At 45.8% G+C, this 22,102-nt stretch overlaps 1 protein-coding gene across 1 annotated transcript in view; it reads right to left on the minus strand.

Annotated features, from left to right (window-relative positions):
* PLA2G12B (phospholipase A2 group XIIB) overlaps positions 1-18,346 on the minus strand; it is a 30,496-nt gene extending 12,150 nt beyond the window's left edge. The window contains exon 1 of the mRNA XM_056113346.1: positions 18,056-18,346. Coding sequence (XP_055969321.1) covers positions 18,056-18,266 — 211 coding nt within the window. The 5' untranslated portion in view covers positions 18,267-18,346. The remainder of the gene's footprint in view (positions 1-18,055) is intronic.
* Positions 18,347-22,102: the final 3,756 nt, after the last annotated feature.

Here is a 22,102-nt window from a genome sequence, read left to right on the forward strand (position 1 = left end):
ATAAGCCGTTGTCTTTCACCAGGTATTCATGTTCAAATCAGGAGGTAATGATGTTACCCCAGATGTTATCTGAGAAGGTGAGATAATGAAGTTAGAAAAGAGTGATCATCAGAACAGTATGCTCTTTCTCTTTGTTTTTTTTTTAATTTTTTAATTTTTATTTGCGAGACACCATGAGGTACAGTTATAGGCTTACAAATTTTTGTGCTTGGGTTTCAATTATACAATGATCAAATACCCATCCCTCCACCAGTGCCCATTTCTCACCACCATGGGTCCCAGTATCCCTCCCACCCCCCCATCTCCCCATCCCACCCTGCCTCTGCGGCAGGCATTCCCTTTTGTTCTCTCTCTCCTTTTGGGTGTTGTGGTTTGCAAAAGAGGCATTGAGTGGCAATCATGTTTGGTCTATAGTCTACTTTCAGCATGCTTCTCCCATCCTGGGAGGATCCTCCCAACTGCTCTTTCTCTTTGAATCTCAATTTTTTATTGTGATCATTTTGCCTCATGCTTCATGCATTAACAATATCGTCACAACTTATTTCAACAATGACTTTTAAGTGGATAAAATTATTTCCCTTTTTTATTGAATGACTGTAGCTGGAGCGATAGCACAGCGGGTAGGGCGGGTAGGGCGTTTGCCTTACATGCGGCCAACATGGCCGACCCGAGTTCGATTCCTCTGCCCCTCTCGGAGAGCCCGGCAAGCTACCGAGAGTATTCGATATGCCAGACACAGTAACAACAAAGTCTCCAATGGAGACGTTACTGGGCCCGCTCGAGCAAATTGACGATCAACGGGAGGGCCTTTACCTTTACCTTTTAGGCGCGCGAGCGATAGCACAGCGGGTAGGGCGTTCGCCTTACAAGCGGCCAACATGGCCGACCGGAGTTCGATTCCTCCGCCCCTCTCGGAGAGCCTGGCAAGCTACCGAGAGTATTCGATATGCCAGACACAGTAACAACAAAGTCTCCAATGGAGATGTTACTGGGCCCGCTCGAGCAAATCGACGATCAACGGGAGGGCCTTTACCTTTACCTTTATTGAATGACTGTAAGATACACAATTACAAAGTTGTTCATGATTAAGTGGCAGTCATACAAATGTTTCAGCACCTGTCCCTTTACCAGTGTACATTTCCTACCACCAATGTTATGATTGTTTATAAATAATTCTAATGTTTCCTTTAGAGTACAATCTTGAAGAAAAAGTGGTTTACAAAAGCAAACACTCTCAAGGTGGTTTTTTTCTATTATTTTGAAACTTTTTTGCATATATTTCTTCAAATTTTGTAATGTGGGAACATTGGTTTGCATGATCATATATGATTTAGAAGTATAACATCACACGCCTTTGAAATTTATGTTCCCACGCCAAAATTATGACCCCATTGGGTCTCCTCCCCACTTCAAAATCCCTGCCTTTGTTCACTTCTGGTAACCTTAGTTCTGTGGTCTGAGTACAAGGTCTGCTTTCATTTTGTTTTGTCTGTTAGTTTGCTTTATTTCCCACACATAGATGAGATCATCCAATATTTGTCTTTGTCCTTTCTGACTTATTTAATTTAGTCTCACCTCCTCCAGTTCTGCTTATGTTCTTGTAAAATGTCAGATTTTCTTTTTTCTTATTGCTGAGTAGTATTTTACTGTGTATATATAAACCACATTTTATGTATCCACTCATCTATCCAAAGAAGCATTGTCATTAGGGTTGTTCCTATATCTTGGCTATTGTAAGAGCAGCAATAAACACAGGTGTGCAAATATTTTGTTTGCATTCATGCTTTTGGGGTCTTTGAATTGATTTCTAGAAGTGGAATTACTGGTTCATAGAGTAGTTCTATTTTTAATATTTTGAGAAACCTCAGCACTGCTTTCAATTTCTAACAAAAACAAACACTGTCCTCCCGTTGTTCATCGATTTGCTCTAGCAGGCCCAGTAAGTCTTCATTTTCAGCCGGGCTGCCTGCGCGTAAGGCAAACACCCTACCACTGTGCTATCGCTCCGCCCCGTTTTCAACCTCAGCCGAACCAATTTACTTTCTCATCAGTGTATGAGGTTTCCTTTCTAAGTTTAACATAGAAGGAGGAATCACTTGAACCTCAGGAATTATGTCACTGACAAAACAGAGACTACAAGAAGATAGATATTTTATGTTTATTCATTCATTGATTGCCTCGAGCAGGCCCCAGTAACGTCTCCTTCGTCCTAGCCCTGAGATTTTTTAAAAAGTGCCATATTCAAGGCTCTTTCAGAGTTAGGAGAATGAGACCCTTCACTGTTACTGGTATTTTGCATATTAGGTACGCCACAGGGAATTTGCCAGACTCTGCCGTGTGGGCTGCTTACATTCGGTAGCTTGCCAGTTTGTCCAAAGTAGGAATGAGATGATAAGATGTCGCACGGCCGCATTAGCCGCGCGCTTCTGGGAGCTGGGTTTTATAGTCTCTGAGTCTTGGCCGTTGATGGGATTACACGGTGCCATGGGGCCAGGTGGTGGGCGTGACCCCCGCCTACTGGAATTTGGAGGATCTGGGTGGAGGATGCTCAGCCCCGATCTGAGTAGGCTTGGAGATCTCAGTTCCGGGACCCGTGTGCCTTCATTTCCCTGCCGGTACCTTCATGTGTGCGGAGAGTGGTCTCAGCATAGTGGTGGCTGGTTCTGGAGGTCTTCAGCTGCCGGAGCCCCGGTCGGGGCGGGGAGGAAAGCTCGACCCGCTCCCCTCCAAGGGGCCCCAGCGAGAACAGCCACGCACGGGGGCAGGAGACTGCAATCTTTCGCTGTGCAGAACTTTTACATTTGATGTAATCTTATTTGTTTAAATTTGCTTTTGTTTCCCTTAACATAGAAGTTGAATCCCTGAATGTACCATGAAAGTCAAATTATGGAATGCTGTAACTATGTTTTATGTTTATGAGAATCTATCCTGCTCAAAGCATTGTATCGTTCAATGAAATCCCTATAAAAATTTCAGTGATAGTCTTCAAGGAAATAGAACAAACTTTACTTTTTAAAGAAAGTTTTCTTTTTTTTTGTTTGTTCTTTTGCATTTTTTTATAATTTATTTATTTATTGAATCACTGTGGGAAAAGTTACAGAGCTTTCAGGTGTAGGTCTCAGTCATGCAAATATCAAACACATTTCCCTTTACCAATACTTATTTTTAACCGCGAACCCCAATAGAACCCCACCTCCTACCCCTCCCAATTCCTGTGAGGCAGATGAGTTCTAGTTAACACTCTATCTACTTTGACTAGATTCATTGTTTTGATAAAAGATGCACCATTATTATTTAGAGTTTACGACACCCCCCCCCCCAAAATCAGACATGCTGAAAAAGCGTTGTGAAATGATTTGCTTTCTACAGCTGGGTTTAAGAATTAAATGATGTCGCGCGGTTTTGGATTTCTGCTATTTTACTTATTAACCCTGGAAGTATTTCTATTAAAAGTTAGATAGTTAAGAGATTGGTTTCTGTGCTCTGGAGTCGTGGCCGTGCCGGAGAGCCGCTCCTGGGGGGCAGCTGGCGACCTCAGTCGGGCGTGAAGAACGGCCCAGAACGCCCCCCTTCCCATGAGGTCCCTGCCGCCCCCACCCCCGGCTCAAACCTGCTGTCCACAAGGCTCCCGTGCGGCCGCCATCTTTCTTTCCAGAGAGGCCAGGGCGAGTGGGTCAACACCCTTTCCCCTCCGGGCAGGCATGCTGGTGCGGTTTATCACATAGTCCATTCGCATTTCTGCTCCAAGCGGCTGGTTTTCTGCGCTAAGTCCTTGTGCTGCTGGGGCCGTGGCCGTGCCGGAGAGATGGCGGCCGCACAGGAGCCTTGTGGACAGCAGGTTTGAGCCGGGGGTGGGGGCGGCAGGGACCTCATGGGAAGGGGGGCGCTCCGGCCCATCCTTCACGCCCGACCGAGGTCACCAGCTGCCCCCCACGAGCGGCTCTCCGGCAAAGAAAGTTTTCTTTTTAAAGAAAGACTCAGAATAGTCAAAGCCATTCTGAGATAGAATGGAGGAATCATATTCCCTGACTTCTAACTATATTGCAATGCAATTACAATACAAATGGTTTGGTATTGGACTAATAACAGATACACAGATCAGTGGATATAATTGAGAGCCCTGACTGAATTCTCACACATTTAAATAGTTTCTTTATGATAAAGGAACCAAGAACACTAAAGGGAGAATAGAAATCTCTTCAAAAATTGGTATTGGGAAAACTGAATAGCCACATGTCAAGGAAAGAAACAGTACCACTACCTCATGTTGTGCATAAAAGTTAATTCACAATAGATGACAAACTTGGAGGTAAACCCAAAACTACAGGATAAACATAGTTACAGCATTCCATAATTTGACTTTCGTGGTATATTCAGGGATTCAACTTCTATGTTAAGGGAAACAAAAGCAAATTTAGGCAAATAAGATTACATCAAAAAAAAAAAAAGCTCTGAACAGCGAAAGATTTCCTTACATTAAGTCTATGCTTTTAAACCTCTCTGTATTCCTCAAAATTGTCTTGATCTTTTTCCTTGGATCTTTTCTTTTTCTAATGTACAAACTTGAGAGTCAACTTTGTATGTACTACAAGGGATAGTTGTCAATAATTTTATTGCAAATGTATTGAATTTATAGATTGAAGGCACCTCTTAATCTGATTTCATGAATATATAGAATTAATTGTATTTCCTTAGACATTTGTTTTTAAATCAAGTATGATAGTTTGCTCCATCTATTCACTCTATATCCTACATACTGTATTGTTCAGATACTTAGACAAGATAGAGCATCTTATAAAGAGCCAGAGAGCTAGTACAGGGGTTAAGGTGCTTGTCTTGAATGCAGCGGACCCCAGTTCAACCCCTGGCATCACATGGTCACCAGTACAGAGCCAGGAATAACCCCAAACACTGTCGGGTATGACTTCAAAACAAAAAATAACTAAATAAAAGGAATATTTCAAAACACCAGACGCAAAGATCATAAGGTTGATATAGTAAATCTGCCTTTTTCTGGAACTCAGGCAGCTCTTAATTTTCTGACTGTACCAGCACTACATTGTAGCCCTGACTCCCATGGTCCCAAGCTGGCACTTCAGCAAACAGATCTGCATCACAGGAGCAGAATAGGGGGTGGGAATGCGGCTCAGACCTGGCTTGTGTGAGGCCCTGGATTCTTCCTGGCACAAGACTCAGAGCCCTCTCTAGTGAACACATTCCATCCTTCCTTCCTTTTATTTCCCTTTGGTCAGACCTTAATCAATGCAACAGCTAGTTGCAAAGGTGAGGTAAGAAATGAAGTCCCTCCTAAAATTGGGAGGAAGGTATTCAGAGCAATAGCACAGCAAGTAGGGCATTTGTCTTGCACACAGCTGACCAGGTTCAATCCCTGGCATCTCATCTGGTCCCTGGAGCACCATCATAAGTGATCCCTGAGTGCAGAGCCAAGAGTAATCCTTGAGCACTGCCAGATGTTCCTATCATTAGAAAACATTTTAATAAAATTGGGAGGAGAAGCTTATGACCCTAAAAAATATGGGGTGAGGGGAAACTAGAGAATAATATGGTCTCTATCACAGTTAATTTGGGTATTTATAATATTGTGATCTAAGGTGGCACCCAATAATTCCCCCATCTCCTGAGTTACACCTTCATGTACTCTCCCAGGGTTGACTGAGTTATTGCCACATAAGGACAGGTATGTTTTTTCCAAGCTGAGGTTATCAAAGACCTGAGGTTATCAAAGTCCTGTCTTGGGCTTCCTTTCGTTCTTGGGTGGGAGTTATGCCCTGAGAAGCCAGGTCATAAAGAACCGTGTGAAACGTTCATGCAGTACAGAATGAAGCCCCCTCCTGACAGTCTGGGATTGGAGACAGCCTCCAACTCTCATCCGAGTTCAGAGACTGAGGTGGGGTACAGAGTCTGACCATAGCCAGAACTGCCCAGGAAGGCCACAACAGGTTTTCTGAGCCTCAGGAACTGGCTATGTCAGAAACAATATTGAGATCTGTGAAGCTTAGAGGAAACACTGTTCAACAGTACAGAAGCGCTGTGGTCATCATTGTATTTGGAAGCTCTCTGTCACTAAACTTTTTTTCTGTGGCAGCTCTACTGAGATATGATTCACAAGCCCGACATTCACCCATTTAATGTGTACAATTCACCGGGCTTCAGCAGACCCACAGTTTTGAGACTATTACCACAAACTAATTTGAGGATGCTTTTATCATCCCCCACGGACACCCCACACCTGTCAGCAGTCATTTTCCATCTTCACTTCTCCCAGCTCTAGACAACCACAAATTGACTTTCTGTCTCTTTAAATATGCCTTATCTGGACATTTCACATTATAAAGTATATATAATAGATAACCTTTTGTATCTGAGTTCTTGCACTTAGTGTAATGTTTTCAAGGTCCATTCATGTTGGAATATACATCAGTTTTTAATCTTTATTTCCAGAAAATATGAAGGACATTCGGGTTGTTTTCCTGTGAGGTCTGTAATGAAGAATGCTATCACAGATCTTCCAATATCGGTTTTGTAGTGGCAATACATTTTCATCTTTCCATTTCTGTATCATATAATGGCTCTGCTTGACATTTTGACGAACTGACATACTGTTCACCAAAGTGGTGGCACAATTTTATATTCCAACAGCCCCGTGGCAGGATTCCAATGCTCCTAATTCTTGCCAGTACCTGTTTGTAGTTGACTTTTGATTGTAGCCAAGAGACATGTGACAGCTTTGATTTGCAATTCCCTAATGACTAATCCTGTTTGGCATCTTTACATGTGCTCATTGTCCACTCGTTTGTATTCTTTGGGCAGGTATCTATTAAGACTTGGGAGTGGGGAAGGGACTCTCAAGCAGTGTTCAGGGTGACCAGGGGTCCTCTAAGCTGGACAGTTTCATACTCAAGCCCAGCATGGGCTGCTGCTTGGCACAGAGGTGTGGTGGACCACCAGGGCTACTCTCAGCAGTGTTGGGGGACCACCGGAGTCAAGCGCGGACCATGAAGCCCTGTGTCAGCCAGGTGTATGCCCACACTCTGGCTCTCTCCCAGCCTACTGGAACGGCTTTTGTTCATTTTGTAATTGGGTTATTTCTCTTAATGTGGTACTGGGAGAATTCTTTTTTTAAAAAATAATTATTTAATTATTATTCACCAGTGTACATTTCCTGGGCTGGAGTGATAGCACAGCGGTAGGGCGTTTGCCTTGCACGTGGCCGGCCAGATTGGCCTGAGTTCGATTCCTCTGCCCCTCTTCGAGAGCTCGGCAAGCTACCGAGAGTATCTTACCCACATGGCAAAGCCTGGCAAGCTACTCATGGCATATTCGATATGCCAGACACAGTAACAAGTCTCACAATGTTACTGGGTCCACTCGAGCAAATCGATGAACAACGGAAGAACAGTGACAGAGACAGTGACAGTACATTTTCTACCACCATTGTCCCCAGTTTCCCTCTCACCCCCACCCCCAGCCTGCCTCTATGGCAGATGCTTTTCTTCTTTCTTTCCCTCCTCCCCTTTCTTCCTTTCGGGCACTGTGGTTTGCAAAACTGTGAATGAAAGGGTTTCATGTATATCACTTTACCTCCTTTCAGCACCCAGTTCTTGTCCAGTGATCATTTCAACTATCACTGTCATAACGATCTCTGCCTACCATGTCCTTTGACCTTGTCTCTCCTAACCACACCCCCTTTCCTGTGGCAAGCTTCCAACCACTGATTAGACCTCCTGGCCTTCATTTCTATTGTCTTTGGGTATTATTCTCTACCGTGTTTCTTTTATATCCTGCAAATGAGTGGGATCATTCTATGACTGTCCCTCTCCCACTGACACATTTCACTCAGCATGATACTCTCCATGTCCATCCATTTATAAGCAAATATTATTACTTCATTTTTTCCCTCATGGCTGCATAGTATTCCATTCTGTAGACGTACCATAGTTGGAAGAATTCTTTATGTCTTCTTTTGAGCCACACTCAGTGGTGCTCCGGGCTTACTGCTGGCTTGGCAATCAGGGATCACTCCTGGCAGGACTTGGGGAACTGTATGTGGTGCCAGGGACTGAACCCAGGTCAGCTGCATTCAAGGCAAAGGCCCTATTCACTGTAGTAGTGCTCCAGGCCTGTGATTAACTTTCTGAGAACAATGAGACTCTTTTCCCTGATGGCTGCACAACTTTACAGTTCCCACCAGCATTCCAAGAGGATTCCACCGTTTCATTGCAGTAAGTCATCTACATCGTGGGCACGCCTTATCCTGTTTAGAGCAATCTGAAGGGTTACGTTTCTTTCACTTCTAGAGAATTCACAGCCAGTATCTGAATTTTCTCTTCTTCTTTCTAGTTTCTGCTTCTAGACCTTTCATGAATCGTGAGTCTGTTTTATACTATTCTCCATGTTTGTCTTACCCTTTCGTCGCTTGTATTGTTCTTTTCTTCTCTCTATACTGAATTTTGAAGAAGTTAAGCAAATCTATGTTTCATAGTACAAATTATCTCCAGGTTGATTAATTTGGGTTTTTTAAATGCTTTTGTTTTCTAGAGATTATTGTTACCTTTTTCTTTTTCAGTTGCTTTTTTCTTTTTCAGGGGTCCAACCCAGGGCTTGTGGTGCAAGGCATTCACTCCAGCCCTCACAACTATCTCCCAGCCCCCTGATTCCCTGATTCTTTGAAATTCTTATTTTCATTGAAGTATGCTTTGCTTCATATTTTCTGGTTCTTATTTTATATTTTGTTCATATTTTTAATTGTTTTTGTGATGTTGTATATTATTCTCACTAATCCTAGGGATAATAATAGGTTTTGTTTTGTTTTGTTTTGTTTTGTTTTTTTTGCTTTTTGGGTCACACCTGGCGATGCACAGCAATGCACAGGGATTACTCCTGTTTCTGCACTCAGGAGTTATTCCTGGCGGTGCTCAGGGGACCATATGGGATGCTGGGAATCGAACCCGGGTCGGCCACGTGCAAGGCAAACGCCCTACCCGCTGTGCTATCTCTCCAGCCCCAACAGTTTCATTTTTAAATATTCCTTGACTCTCCCTCATAGAGGATTATTTTTTTTCGCCTGGCATATATTTTTTTTAAATGAGGACTTGTAGTTCTGAAGGAATTTCTGTTGCACTAGGTCATGTACTAGAGAACAGTTTTTTCCAAATGCTTTTGCTGTAGCTTTAGACATTTCGGGATAATTAAGACAACTGTATTTTGTTAATTTCTCAGTTTTTCAGCATGACTTGCTCACAGCTGGCTGGCTGTATAAATTCGGATTCTTGGACCAGAGAGATAACATAGCAGGTAGGATGTTTGCCTCACACATACAAAAATAGCAATAAATAAATTCCTCTTCTTCCATATGTGTAGAGTATGCACATGATTCTTTTTACCAGAGCCACACCTGTGACCAAAGGATAGAACCCTACCCCATGGTGCTGTGCCAGAGAGCTGAGGTGGTATCAGGAATGGGACTCTGGGCCTCACATATACTCAGCTTGTGCTCTTGAGCCATGTCCCAGCTCTTTATTTTATTTTTTATTTTATTGACTGATATTCTATAAAACCCAGCTCCCGGAAGAGAACAGCACAGAGTCTCCTGCCCCCGCACCTGACTGTCCTCGCCAGGGCCCCTTGGAGGGGGGCAGGTTGAGTTTCCCTCCCCACCCTGGGCAGAGCCCCAGCAGCCAAAGACCTCCAGAACCAGCCACAACCATGCTGAGACTACTCTCCACACGCATGAAGGTGCCGGCAGAGGAACACAGGCATGCGGGTCACGGGGCTGAGATCTCCAAGCCTGCTCAGATCGGGGCTGAGCATCCTCCACCCAGATCGTCCATCTTCCAGTAGGCAGGGGTCACACCCACCAACTCCCCCGCCCCTCCCCGGCATCGTGTAATCCCATCAACGGCCAAGACCCAGAGACTATAAAACCCAGCTCCTACAAGCACGGGGCTGCATTCACATTCTTGCTTTGGACAACCTGGCAGGCTATCGAATATAACCTGCCCACATGACAGAGTCTGGCAAAGTCCCCGTGGTGTACCCAATATGCCAAATACCAGTAACAATGATGGGTCTCATTCTCCTAACCCTGAAAGAGCCTTGAATGTGGCACTTTTTAGAATCTCAGGGCTAGGACGAAGGAGACATTACTGGTGCCTGCTCAAGGCAATCGACAAACAACAGGATGATCATGATGGTGATCATGACTGATATTCTATGATTTACATTAATGTTATTGGTGTTTCCCACTGCACATAATTCCAACACCACACCCATCACCAGTGTGCCAACCTCTATCCCCCAGAGATCTCCAGTGACCCTCCCTTTCCGACTTCCCTCTCCCTGATTTTTAGTGGATGTTTCTTTCAAAAAATATATTTTTTAAATTGGCACCATGATTTACAAATGTGTCTGTAATAGAGTTTTAGGCTGACAATGTTACAATACCAATCCCACCACCAGTGTCAACTTCTGTTCACCAATGTCCTAGGTTCCCTCCATCCTCCCAGCCTGCCTTGACATATATATTAAAAAAATTAATATTTAAAAATCTTTTGGCAGGGGGTGGGGCCCATACCTAGTGGGGCTCAGGGGACCATAGGTGATGCCGGGGATTGAACTTGTCTTGGCCAAATGCCATGCAAGCGCCTTCCCCTCTACACTATTGCTCCAGCAAGTCAAGCACATTTTTAAGTTTAATTATTGTAATTTTAATTACTCCGCCCTCTATTTTGCTCCTTTACTGGCCCTTTCATTTCTCTAGTCTAGGGGCATGTGCCCACCTTTTATACTTTGCATTTCCTTGTCGTGTTATTCTCCATACCACAGATAAGTGAGATCATCCCAGTCTTTGCCTTTCTTCTTTTGACTTACTTGACACAATACAATATCCACTTAACAGGGTGCAGCGAACTGCATGATTTCATCATTCCTTGTGGCTGCATGGTGTCCCATTGTGAATATATGCCATTTTCATTATTCCTTTTGTGCATGCTCCTGGTTCTTCCTTCTACCCAGGTGGTTAAAAAGCATCCTTGCTACTTCCTTGGAAAAATAGGAAGTTCTTGAATCCCCTTTAAACAGTCTGCTGGTAGCTCCTTGGCACTAGGGTTATGGGAGTTGTTCAGTTCTTCCCAACCTTCCCGGTTTCTGCAGGTGAATTCACAGCTGTAAGAACAATTCTTTAGCCCTACAGAAGCCCCCATGTACCACCCCCCCCCAGCAGCTCCAGATCAACACTGGATTTTGATTCTCTTTTTTTTTCTAGCTATTAAGGGTTCTCCTTTCATTCTAGCTTGAATGTCTATTTTCCAAACTTTTCTTTTTATTCAGCACTTCTAGCCCTGTGGGATAGAGAGGCACTAACCTCATTGACAGGGTCTGCCAGTCCCTGCGAAATTTTTTAAAGTTCTTGAGAAATACAATCAGCCAACAAAGATCTAGCAACTTACTATGTGTGTATGAAGTCTATCACAGTTTACTCTGACCACAAATTAATTTTATTTTCCAGCTCAAGCTATAGGAACTGGAGGCTGATTACTTGATGTTCTAATTTGGGAGTTGGCAAATTATGGCCAAGGCCATTCCCATCTGCTAATCAAAAGTGGTCTGGGCGGGGGTATGGTGCTGCCAGCAGGTCAATCTGTACCTGTGAGGCGAGTGCATCAGCAGCCTGATGGCGCCTTCAGACTTCCAGATACCCCAAAATTGCTGCTGTGCCTTTGGCCAGACCCCAAAAACTTGGGACAAACTTTACCAAGAAAGTAAACGGCCAAAAGTTAGGTATGTGGGAAACACACCCACAAACCACCTCCGGCTCAGCTATATAATTGGAGGCAAGGCCTCTCTGGTTCCTGATTGAACTGCTTAATGGCCATGATCCCAGAGACTCAGAAACGAATCTTGGAAACCAGCGGTTTTAGGTAGAAATGCGTCCAGTTCCTGCAGTAGGTTACCGGTGCTGGGCCAACCCAGGTGGGAATAGATTTCATGCCTTGGCCTGTTCCCCCTGGCTGCCCAGTGGCCGCCATCCTTCAGAGGCCACTGGATAGTCAGGTTTGGGCCCCCAGTGACGAGACACACAGGGCCTCATGGGATGGGGGTGGAGCCGGGCTTGTCCTCCCCACCCCAACGAGACCCCAAGTCATCGCCCACAAATGGCCTCTCTGGCTCCTGATCCAGTTGCTTAACGGCCATGATGCCAGAGACTCAGAAACAAATCTCAAAACCCAGTGGCTTTTGGCAGAAATGTGTCCGGACCCTGCAGTAGGTTACTGTCACCGGGCCACCCCAGGGGGGAAAGGGTGCTGTCCCTCTGCCTGTTTCCCCCTGGCAGCTTGGTGGCCTCCATCCTCCAAAGGGCATTGGACAGTCAAGCTTGGGCCCGCAGTGACGAAACTTGTTGGGCTTCACGGGATGGGGTGGAGCCGGGCCTGTCCTCCCCACCCCAATGAGACCCCAAGTCATCGCCCATGAATGGCCTCTCTGGCTCCTGATCAAGCAGCTCAACAACCATGATCCCAGAGACTCAGGAGCAAATCTTGAAACCCAGTGGCTTTTGGCAGAAATCCCTCCAGATTTAAGTGTTAAAGTTTCGGAATTTCAAAATCACATGGCCCTACTGCAGTCATGTGACATCATATGTTATTCATAACTAGCAATGGAAAACAAATTGTCTATTGTTGCCTTTTCAGCATATCTGAGTGTTGGGGTAAAATCTCAAATAATAATGGTGGGTCTGGTGTCAAAATATTGAATGTGATCAAAGTAGAGAGAGAGTAATGTGGAAATCATCTGCCCCACAGGTGGGGGGAGGGCGTGGGATGGGGGTATACTACGGTTTTTGGTGGTGGAGAATGGGTACTGGTGAAGGTACGGGTGTTTCATTGTATGACCGAGACTTAGACCCGAAAGCTTTGTAACTGCTCTCACGGTGATTCAATAAATAAAATTATAAAAAATGAAAAAAAAGAGTGGTCTGGGCTTATTTATCTATTTATTTTACAATAGTTGATGGAAGGGCTGGGGCAATAGTACTGCAGGTAGGCTGTTGTCAGGCATGAGGCCAACTGAGTTTTGATGCCCAGCCTTACTTATGGTCCCCTGAGCTCACCACAAGTGATTCCTGAGTACAGATCCAGGAGTAAACTTTGAGCACTGCCAGGTGTTAACAACAACAACAACAACAACAACAACAAAATAATTAATTAAATAGTTGGTTGGGAGGGGTCAGGGAAATAGCTCATGATTTTCCATACTCCAAAGGGACCAAAACTCCTTTCACCAAAAGTGGTCCCCCAAACCAAAAAAAACAAAAACCAGAAGTTGGAGGGAAAAAAGCCTAAATAAGAATATTTTATAACCCTTGCAAATTAGATAAAATTCAAAGTGTTGGTGTTTATAAAAATGTTTTATTGGAACACAAAATGTTCATGTAATACAGATTAACTATGACAGCTCTGGGGGGAATAAGAAGAGCAGAATGTTGTTTGCGTCTTCAAGAAAACGATTTTCTGAACATAATAAAAAATTCAGAATCCAGAATAAAAGATTTTAAAAATACAGATGGACCTGATGTTAAAAAGTCAAAAGTTTCTGGAAGCCAGAGAGAGAGTCCAGTGAGCAGGTTACTTGCCTTAGCACAGGGCTGGCCGGGATTTGATCCCTGATCCTGAGCCCTTCAGGTGTGATCCCTGAGGGCAGAGCCAGCAATAAGCCCTGAGCACAGCCAGGTGTGGCCTCTGGCGAATTAATACATGAAATTTTCTGCAAAGAGACACCATAAAATACTTAGGTACTTAGTTAGAGCACGTATCAAAGGAGGCAGGCGGAAGCTTAGAGGAGCCTCAGCTGGGAATCCCGCGTTCTTAGTCACGCTCAGTAGCAAGCTCCCTGCCCAACCTTCTGTGTTTCGTCACCAAGGACAGGAGATACGACTGGGACTTCATAACCCAGGTCAAGGGTCCAGTCTCCCCGGGCGGGTGTGCCCAGTCTCTGGCCTGGGCTCCCACAGGGGCAGCACTGACCTCCAGAAGCCAGGAAGGAGCCCCCCTCCCTACCCCACCCCTGGGGTTGTTAAATGTCTTTTCTCGTCTTGAGAAACCGAGCAGGTCAAGCACAGTTTACTGAAGCAAGGAACTCTCAGTTCTGAGACGGATTGACTGCCTGGGGGTCAAGGGCCAGCTTGTCCTGTTCACGTGGGACTGTTCCTGTTTTCTCAGAGATTCGATTCCCGAGAACCCCAGGAAATGAAGATAGTTGGTTATCTTAACTCGAGAACCATCTCGGCTAGAAGCCACGGGCTGCTTTCTATTCCAGGCTGTGAATTCTTTCCCAGGAAAGACACAGGTTCCCAGGCTCAGAAGATTTTCTCCAAGATTTCAGAAAGTACAGAGACTGGGGGCTTTGCCTACCCCCTGAGCACTGCAGAAAAGACCCCACACCCCTGAGCACTTCTGGGTGTGGCCCCAAACCCACAACAGCCCTTTTGTTCCTCGAGGATTGTTCTTTCTGATCACTGACAAAATGACATGGAACCAAACGACATTAGTTAAGGACATGCTGTAGTCTAAACGTACCGCAAGGAAATACCTAATGAAAAGATCTTTTTCTTGCATTTAATTATTGTGAATTCGCTCTTTTTTTTAAAAAAGAAGATTGCTGTTCTCAAAGCAGATTTTTTTTTTCTCCTTCCTCAAAGTATGTCCCAGGACCAGCAGCATCAATGACCACCTGGGAACCTGGTCATTGTCTGGTCCCACCCAGACCTGCCCATCACAGGGGGGGGGCGGGGTCAGAGTGGCAGCAGCTGGTAGGGTGGAATGATTTAAAGCCCAGAAAAACGTGCTTTGCCTTATTAGTATTATGATTATGATACTTTAAAGAATTTACTCGTGATTCACAAAGCCATTCAGGACAGAGCACCAGCATTTTATATTCCAACTGCAAAACCACCGCCAGAAAATGGAGCTTTAAAACGCCCCTGAATCTCTTCACACCTGGCCTACGTTGCGTGCACAGACCCTGTCTACACTGTGGCCCACGCAGCCAGTGGCTTTATACAGAGAAGCCACGGTTGAGAGGGTTCACCGTGCAGACTGAGACAGGCCAGAGACCCGGTGAGTTCTGGAGAGTTCAGACCCAGCTTGAGAAGATTTGGAGCCACACGTTCTCTGAAGGACTCCCTGAGATTCCAAGGTGACGCAGTGTCAGCCCTGTGTCCTGGGTGTCCTCCCTGCAGGCCCGCTCTGCCGGAGTGCCTCCCTGCAGCCTCTGTGACAGTCCCCATCAGTGGCTACTGGCAGTGACTAATATCTTTCCATACTGCTTTCCAGAGAAGGTTGGAGGTTCGGTTCTTATTTTTCTCAACCGGCCCTGCCCTCTGACTGTGCTGTGCTTAGGATCCCCTCAAGCACTGCTGGGTACAGCATTGGGGTGGAGGTGTGGGGGAGGGAGGGCCCAAGCCTTAGGGCCAAGCAGTATCCAGACCTTGGCCCATACTCTGAACCGCACACTTGGTTGGTGGAGAACTACCACTGGGGCCCGGCTTCCTGAACATCTCTTGGGAGCCCCACAGAGTCCCTGCCATGAGTCAGGAGAGACAGGGGGTGACGCAGCTGCCTTTCTGCCTCTGTGGATCCCTGCAGCACAGCCAGGAATAACCCTAAGCACCACCACCTCCATTTCTTTTTTTTTTTATTATTAGTGAATCACTGTGAGGTACAGTTACAGGCTTACAAACTTTCGTGCTTGCGTTTCAGTCATACAACGATTGAGTACCCAATTCCTCCACCAGTGCCCATTTCCCACTACCAATGGTCCCAGCATCCCTCCCACCACCCCTACCCCGTCCCCTCCACTGTACCCCACCTCTGTGGCAGGGCAATCCTTCTTGCTCTCTCTCTCTCTCTCTCTCTCTCTCTCTCTGTGTTGCACCACCCCCATTTCTACTGTTATCTATACACTAACCCCCAGGCAAAGGTCTTCTGTGACTCTGGGAAGGAAAGAGCACCTGGGAGGCTCAAGCAGCTGAAGGTACTTAGCCCTTCCCACCCCGGCCCAGCAGCCCCACAGGAAGGCACAGAAGTTGCGCTTCCTTTTCTCACTGTGCCCCAGGGAGGCTGATTTCCCTGCTGGGAGACTCTTGGTCTGGAAGAATGGCTGCCGTGATTATTCACTGTCTCCTCACAGCTTAGCCCATTTCTGCTGCTACAAGGGGAAAGTGAGAGGAACTTGAACTAAGTCCAGCCAGTATGTGGTTTTTTGAAGTTCCTCTGGACACTGAGACGTCCCTGAGCAGCATTTGGAGAAAATAGGTCCAAGGTGTTTTCCTGCTGAGCTAGACTGCCCAGTTTTGCCTTAAACCCTATGATGAGGCATTTGATGAGGTGATCAGAGTGTGGTGGCCTGGATCTGGGTCTGTTGTCAGAGCACTCTCCCGTTTGTAGTCACCGCTAACCCCTCACTGCCCACCCCATTCTGCCCATGCGTGCTCTCTGCTCCCATTAGCTTGACTTCTGAGGTGGAGTGAAGGAAAAACTGGCACATGGACATCCCCAGAGTGCTGGGCCCCCAGTTTCCATGTACCCACTCACCACTCCTACACCTGGCACCAGGCCTGAACGGAGGGACAGCCTGTGGTGGCCACTAGCCTCTTCCCTACTCACCAAGGCTGCCATTGCAGATGGGGCAGTGACAGCAGGACCGCCAACTGATGCCTCAGAGAAGGATGGAGAGACTCACAAATAAGATCCCGGAAAGAGCAACAAGCTGCAGAGATGCCTCCAGACCCCGCGCCAGGCTGAGTCTCATCCGGAGTGCCCCATAGGGAGGTGGGTGAGCCCACCACCCACCCTAACAGAGCCCCGGCAGCCAAAAACCTCCAGAATCCAACTGCTGCTCTGCTCGTGGCCCATCTCAGAGAAGGATGACTGGAAGGTGGAGGTTAGGAAGTGAGCACTGCATGGGGAGGAGGGAGACCCCATTTCTAAGCCTAGCCCAGTGGGAATGGGAACTCTCTTTCAGCCCCTGGCAGAATTTTCTCTAATCCCTTTCTTTCTTTCTTTCTTTCTTTCTTTCTTTCTTTCTTTCTTTCTTTCTTTCTTTCTTTCTTTCTTTCTTTTGTTCCTCTTGACTTTTTGGGGCCATACCTAGAGAGGCTCAGGGATTACTCCTGGCTGCGGGCTCTGGGGTACTTCTGGTGGTGCTCGGGAGACCATATGTTGTGTCAGGGATTGAGGGGGTCTGACCCTAGAACTCTCCCATTCTTTTCACACCCTGTGCTGCCTTTTCCTAAGTTCCTGCCTCACAGCAAACACATGAAAACAGCCACAGTCAACCAGTCATTAGAAGCTCCATGGCGGGGGCAGGAGCAATAGTACAGTGGGAAATGCATCTGCTTTGCATGCAGCTGACCCAGGTTCAATCCCTGGCATACCATATGGTTCCCTGAGCAACACTATGAGTAATTCCTGAGTACAGAGCTGGAGTAGCCCCTGAGCACCTGCAGGTGTGGCCTCAACCTTCCTCCCCGCCCCCACACACACACCCAAAAAAAAAAACCCCACAAAATGAAAGCTCCACGGAGGCCAGAGAGAGTTGACAAAGGGCAGAGCATTGCCTTGCTTGCAGCCAACCTGGGTTCAAATCCCGCACTCCATACGGTCCTCAAGGCACTGCCATGAGTGATCTCTGAGCACAGAGCCAGGAGTAAGCCCTGAGCACTGCCAGTTATGACCCAGAAACAACAACAAAACAAACAGAAAAAGCTCCATGGAATAGGTTTGTCAGATAAAATACAGGAAGTTCAGGGAAATTTGTATGTCAGATAGAAACCAAAACTCTGTCAGCATGTGTCCCAAATATTATACTGGATACACGAATAAATGATTTGCTGTTCACTTGAAACATCACGGTGGGCCCTGTATTATTGTTTGTCCCATCTGTGAACAGGGACAGGGGTCCTGTTTCATCTGTCCCAGCCATGCTGCCCCTCCTTCCCCCAAGGATAGTATCGACAGGAAGAGAAACAGGCACTCACCATATCGGCACCTGTACTGACAGACTCCATCTTTCCCTCCTAGCAGCTCCTGAAAGGAATCGAAGTAGCTGGTGACTGATTCGAAGCTGCCCTGGAGGTGCCGAAGCCCCCAATCAGAGTAGGACTCCTCTGCCTCAGGGCTGGTGTCGCCCTGAGCCCGGCCTGCCCCCAGGCTGAGACACAAAACCAAGAAGCCCGAGGCCAGCTTCATGCTGTCGCCAGATCGGGTCTGAGGCCTCTCCTCAAACCTCACCCTCTGGCCCACAGATGTTAGACAGCGTCAGGAGGCGATTATCTGCAACACTCAAGCTGTGTGTTCCCTGGCTGCTGGACTTTAAACAGAGCCCGGGAGGGTGGGATGAGATCAGGGCAATCCGAAAGGGCAAAGGTTAGAGTGGGAGGCCCTGTCTGAGGGATGAACTCTGCGAAGAGGATTCCGCAGTCCAGAGGTGTGAGTAATGGAACTGAGCGTCAGTTGGAATTGGTAACCTAGTGATCAGTTAGTGACATATTTGATCCTTTTGGACCGGCATCCTGACAGAACATGTCTGCAGGTCCCAGCCCCCGATGACCTAATCATTCACATGTGGTCCCTGGAGAGAATTGGGAGCTTGTGCAAAAGACTCAGGAAGACCTCTGATAGGAGTTTCATGGAGGTTTATGCATATTTATCCATTCTTCTGTGAGTGAACACTGACTGCTTCCAAATGTTGGATATTTGAATAAAATGCAACGAATATTGGGGTGCTCAGGGGACCATGTGTGGCACCAGGGATCAAACCCACATCAGCCGTGTACAAGGCAAGCACCTTACTGGCTGTACTATCTCTCTGACTCCTTCCGTCTGTTTTTCTTTTACTTTAAACGCTGTGGTTTACAAAAGTTGTTCATAATACAGTTGTGAACATAACATAACAGTTCAATGTTCCAGCGCCAATCCCATAACCAATGTGACCTTCCCTCCACTGTTGTCCCAGTTTCCCACCCACTCCCAAGCATGCCCCCTTCGTAGGCACAAAATAATTTAGGTTTTCGTTAGTTGTTATAGTTAGACGGCGAATGGAGTTATCAAAAACCACTTCAGTGAAAGATCATTTTGGAAAATTGTTTCTTACCATGAGGTCAGGAATTCCTTGTCTGAGGGTTTACTAAGCTGTTTGTTGCTGGTTGAACAGTGTTACTGTTCTTGTTTCTTGATCTTCACTGGCTTCTGTGTTACTTTCCTGTGGAATTGGGTGTGTTTCTACTGTGTGTCAAGTGGTGTGGATGGAATTTGGAGGTCTCATGCGGCATATGCAGTCCTGTACTCCAGGAATTCCAGGATACACAGAACTGGGCTGGGGCTTCTGGAAGTACAGGCTTGTGGGGGAGACTGCTGGTCAGGGTTTCAGTCTCAAAACCTGAAATTTTCATTGGTTTGATATCTACGCAGAGGTTAGTCATGAAGCAGTGTTGTTGGGTCATTAGCACAGCCACAGCTGTAGGTTGTGGGTGCAGCTGCTGGGGCTTTGGCAGGTTGAGGACTTGGCTATCCCCCTCCCAAGGGCACCCGTGCCTGAGTTTTCAGCTGAAACACCGGTACACCCATAAATTTTAGTAGCAAGGCTTGCAACTCTACCCTGATTAGTCATGAATCTGTAGGGCTGGGCCCAGGAGTTTACATGATGTCAGTTGTGGGATGGGGGCGTGGCTCCTTCAGTTCATTCTTTTTTTTTTTTCTTTTTGGTTCACACCCGGCAATGCACAGGGGTTACTCCTGGCTCTGCACTCAGGACTTACTCCTGGCAGTGCTCAGGGGACCATATGGGATGCTGGGAATCGAACCCGGGTTGGCCGTGTGCAAGGCAAACAAACGCCCTACCCACTGTGCTATCGCTCCAGCCCCCTCCTTCAGTTCATTCTTAAGTCAGTTTTTTCCCTAATGATCTGTATGGGCTTTATATATTTTTGATATTAGATATTGATATTGATAAGATATGAAAATATTTTCTTATATTCCCTAGGTTGCTTTTTTTTTTCTTTTTTTTATATTGAGCTGTATTCCTAACAGTTGTGTCAGCCCTTCCCGCTGTGTGGTGGTCATGCTGATGCTGTGATAACCAGGGTTGTGCATTGATTGCAGAGTCTACACTCTGGCACTGGAGAACTAAAGGCAGTGCTAGGGATTGATCTCTCAATTATGCTTGTAAGGGGTGGCCACTGAGCTGTCCCTGGGTCTCTAGTTTTCTTAAATTTGGGTGATAAAATTCTCTTAAAATGTGTTACAAAGTTTTCCTTCTATTATTTGGGGAACTTTAATTGTAACTGTTGCTGATTCTTCAAGCATTCAGTAGAATTTACCAGTAAGGGACTTTGGAAGTTTTGAATTTTGATAGGATCTGTTTGTTACAGACCTGTGGAGATACTCTGTTTCTTTTTAAGTCAGTTTTGGTAATGCTATTGCTTTCATTTCTGCTAAGAGTTCTTTTGTATCTTACTGACAGGGTTTGGGTTCGGTTCCTCCGCCCCTCTCAGAGAGCCTGGCAAGCTACTGAGAGTATCTGGCTCACATGGCAAAGCCTGGCAAGCTACTTGTGAGGTATTCGATATGCCAAACACAATAACAACAAGTCTCACAATGGAGACATTACTGGACCCGCTCGAGCAAAATCGACGAACAACCAGAGGACAGTGATACTGTGATTCATACAGTGAGCTGTATGAATGTCTCATGTGTTTCTGATAATAACTATCAGATAAAATATTTGAAAACATTCTTCCCTATTCCATAGTTTGTTATTTCAGTTTGTTGGCTTCTCTGCCATGCTGGCTTTTAGTTTAATGTAGACCTGTTTATTGCTGCTCCCACTGCAATTTTGATTTTCATCCAAAATCATGTCAAGGAATCTATCACCTATATTTTCTTGGAGAGAAATTGAGTCTCTTAGCAGTATCCAGAAACTGGGGAAGCTTCTTGGATGGTTTTTTAACTGTTTTTAGATGATTAATATATTAATCAATACATATTTATATATTAATATAATGCCTAGGTGGTTAATTTATTACACGTATATCTCTAAAGCATACAGAGTAGCCCAAAAGTATAAGGAAATAAAAGGGAAAATCTGAAAAGGGACCAAATATCCAATATGGGACCAAATCTTTAATAATAAACCTCAACAAAGAAAAGCCCTGGACCAATGGCTTCATTGTTGAATTTTATAAACAAACATATGCAGAACTAGTAACAGAGGCCCCAGAGATAGTGGGTACAGTGGGTGGGGGGTGTCCCTTGCATGCACCCCACGTGGTTTCCCAAGCCCTGCCAGGAGCAATCTTTGTTGGAGCACAGACCCGGAAGTAAGCCCAGAGCATGGCTGGGTGTATCCCCCAAATCAAGAACAAACAGAACTAATAACAATACCGGTCAACTTTTCCTCCAAAAGTGGAAAAGGAGGTATTGCTTCTTAACACATCTTAACAGCCAGCTTCACACCAATACAGATGCAAGGCAAAGACACTCCACAAGACCCCACTTACCTTTATGAAAATGGATGTAAATGTCCTTCTCAAAGTGCTGGCATTTTACAGCATGTGTACCATGAACCATGTGCCAACCAACTCTCAACTTCCCATCGCCCTGGGGCTCTCAAAGTTGGAAATTCCTTTCCTTTCTAATGTAAATAACGTTTGAACTCTACTTTCATTTCTTTTTTTTGTTTGTTTGTTTTTTTATTAGTGAAACACCATGAGGTACAGTTATAGACTTATCAATTTTTGTGCTTGGGTTTCAGTTATACAATGATCAAGTACCCATCCCTCCACCAGTGCCCATCCTCCACCACCAGGGGTCCCAGCCCAGCATCCCTCCCACCCCCCATCCCCCCCCCCAGTCCCACCCTGCTTCTGTGGCAGGGCATTCCCCCTTGTTCTCTCTCTCTTCTTTTGGGTACTGTGTTTTTCAATCCGGTATTATAGTCTGTATATAGTATGTTTCCCAGATTTTCTCCAACTTCTCACAATCTGCAATTAATAAACTTTTTTAAAAAATTGAATCATAATTCCTTT

Source organism: Sorex fumeus, unplaced genomic scaffold (assembly GCF_029834395.1).
Source record: "Sorex fumeus unplaced genomic scaffold, SorFum_2.1 ptg000020l, whole genome shotgun sequence".
NCBI lineage: Eukaryota > Metazoa > Chordata > Mammalia > Eulipotyphla > Soricidae > Sorex > Sorex fumeus.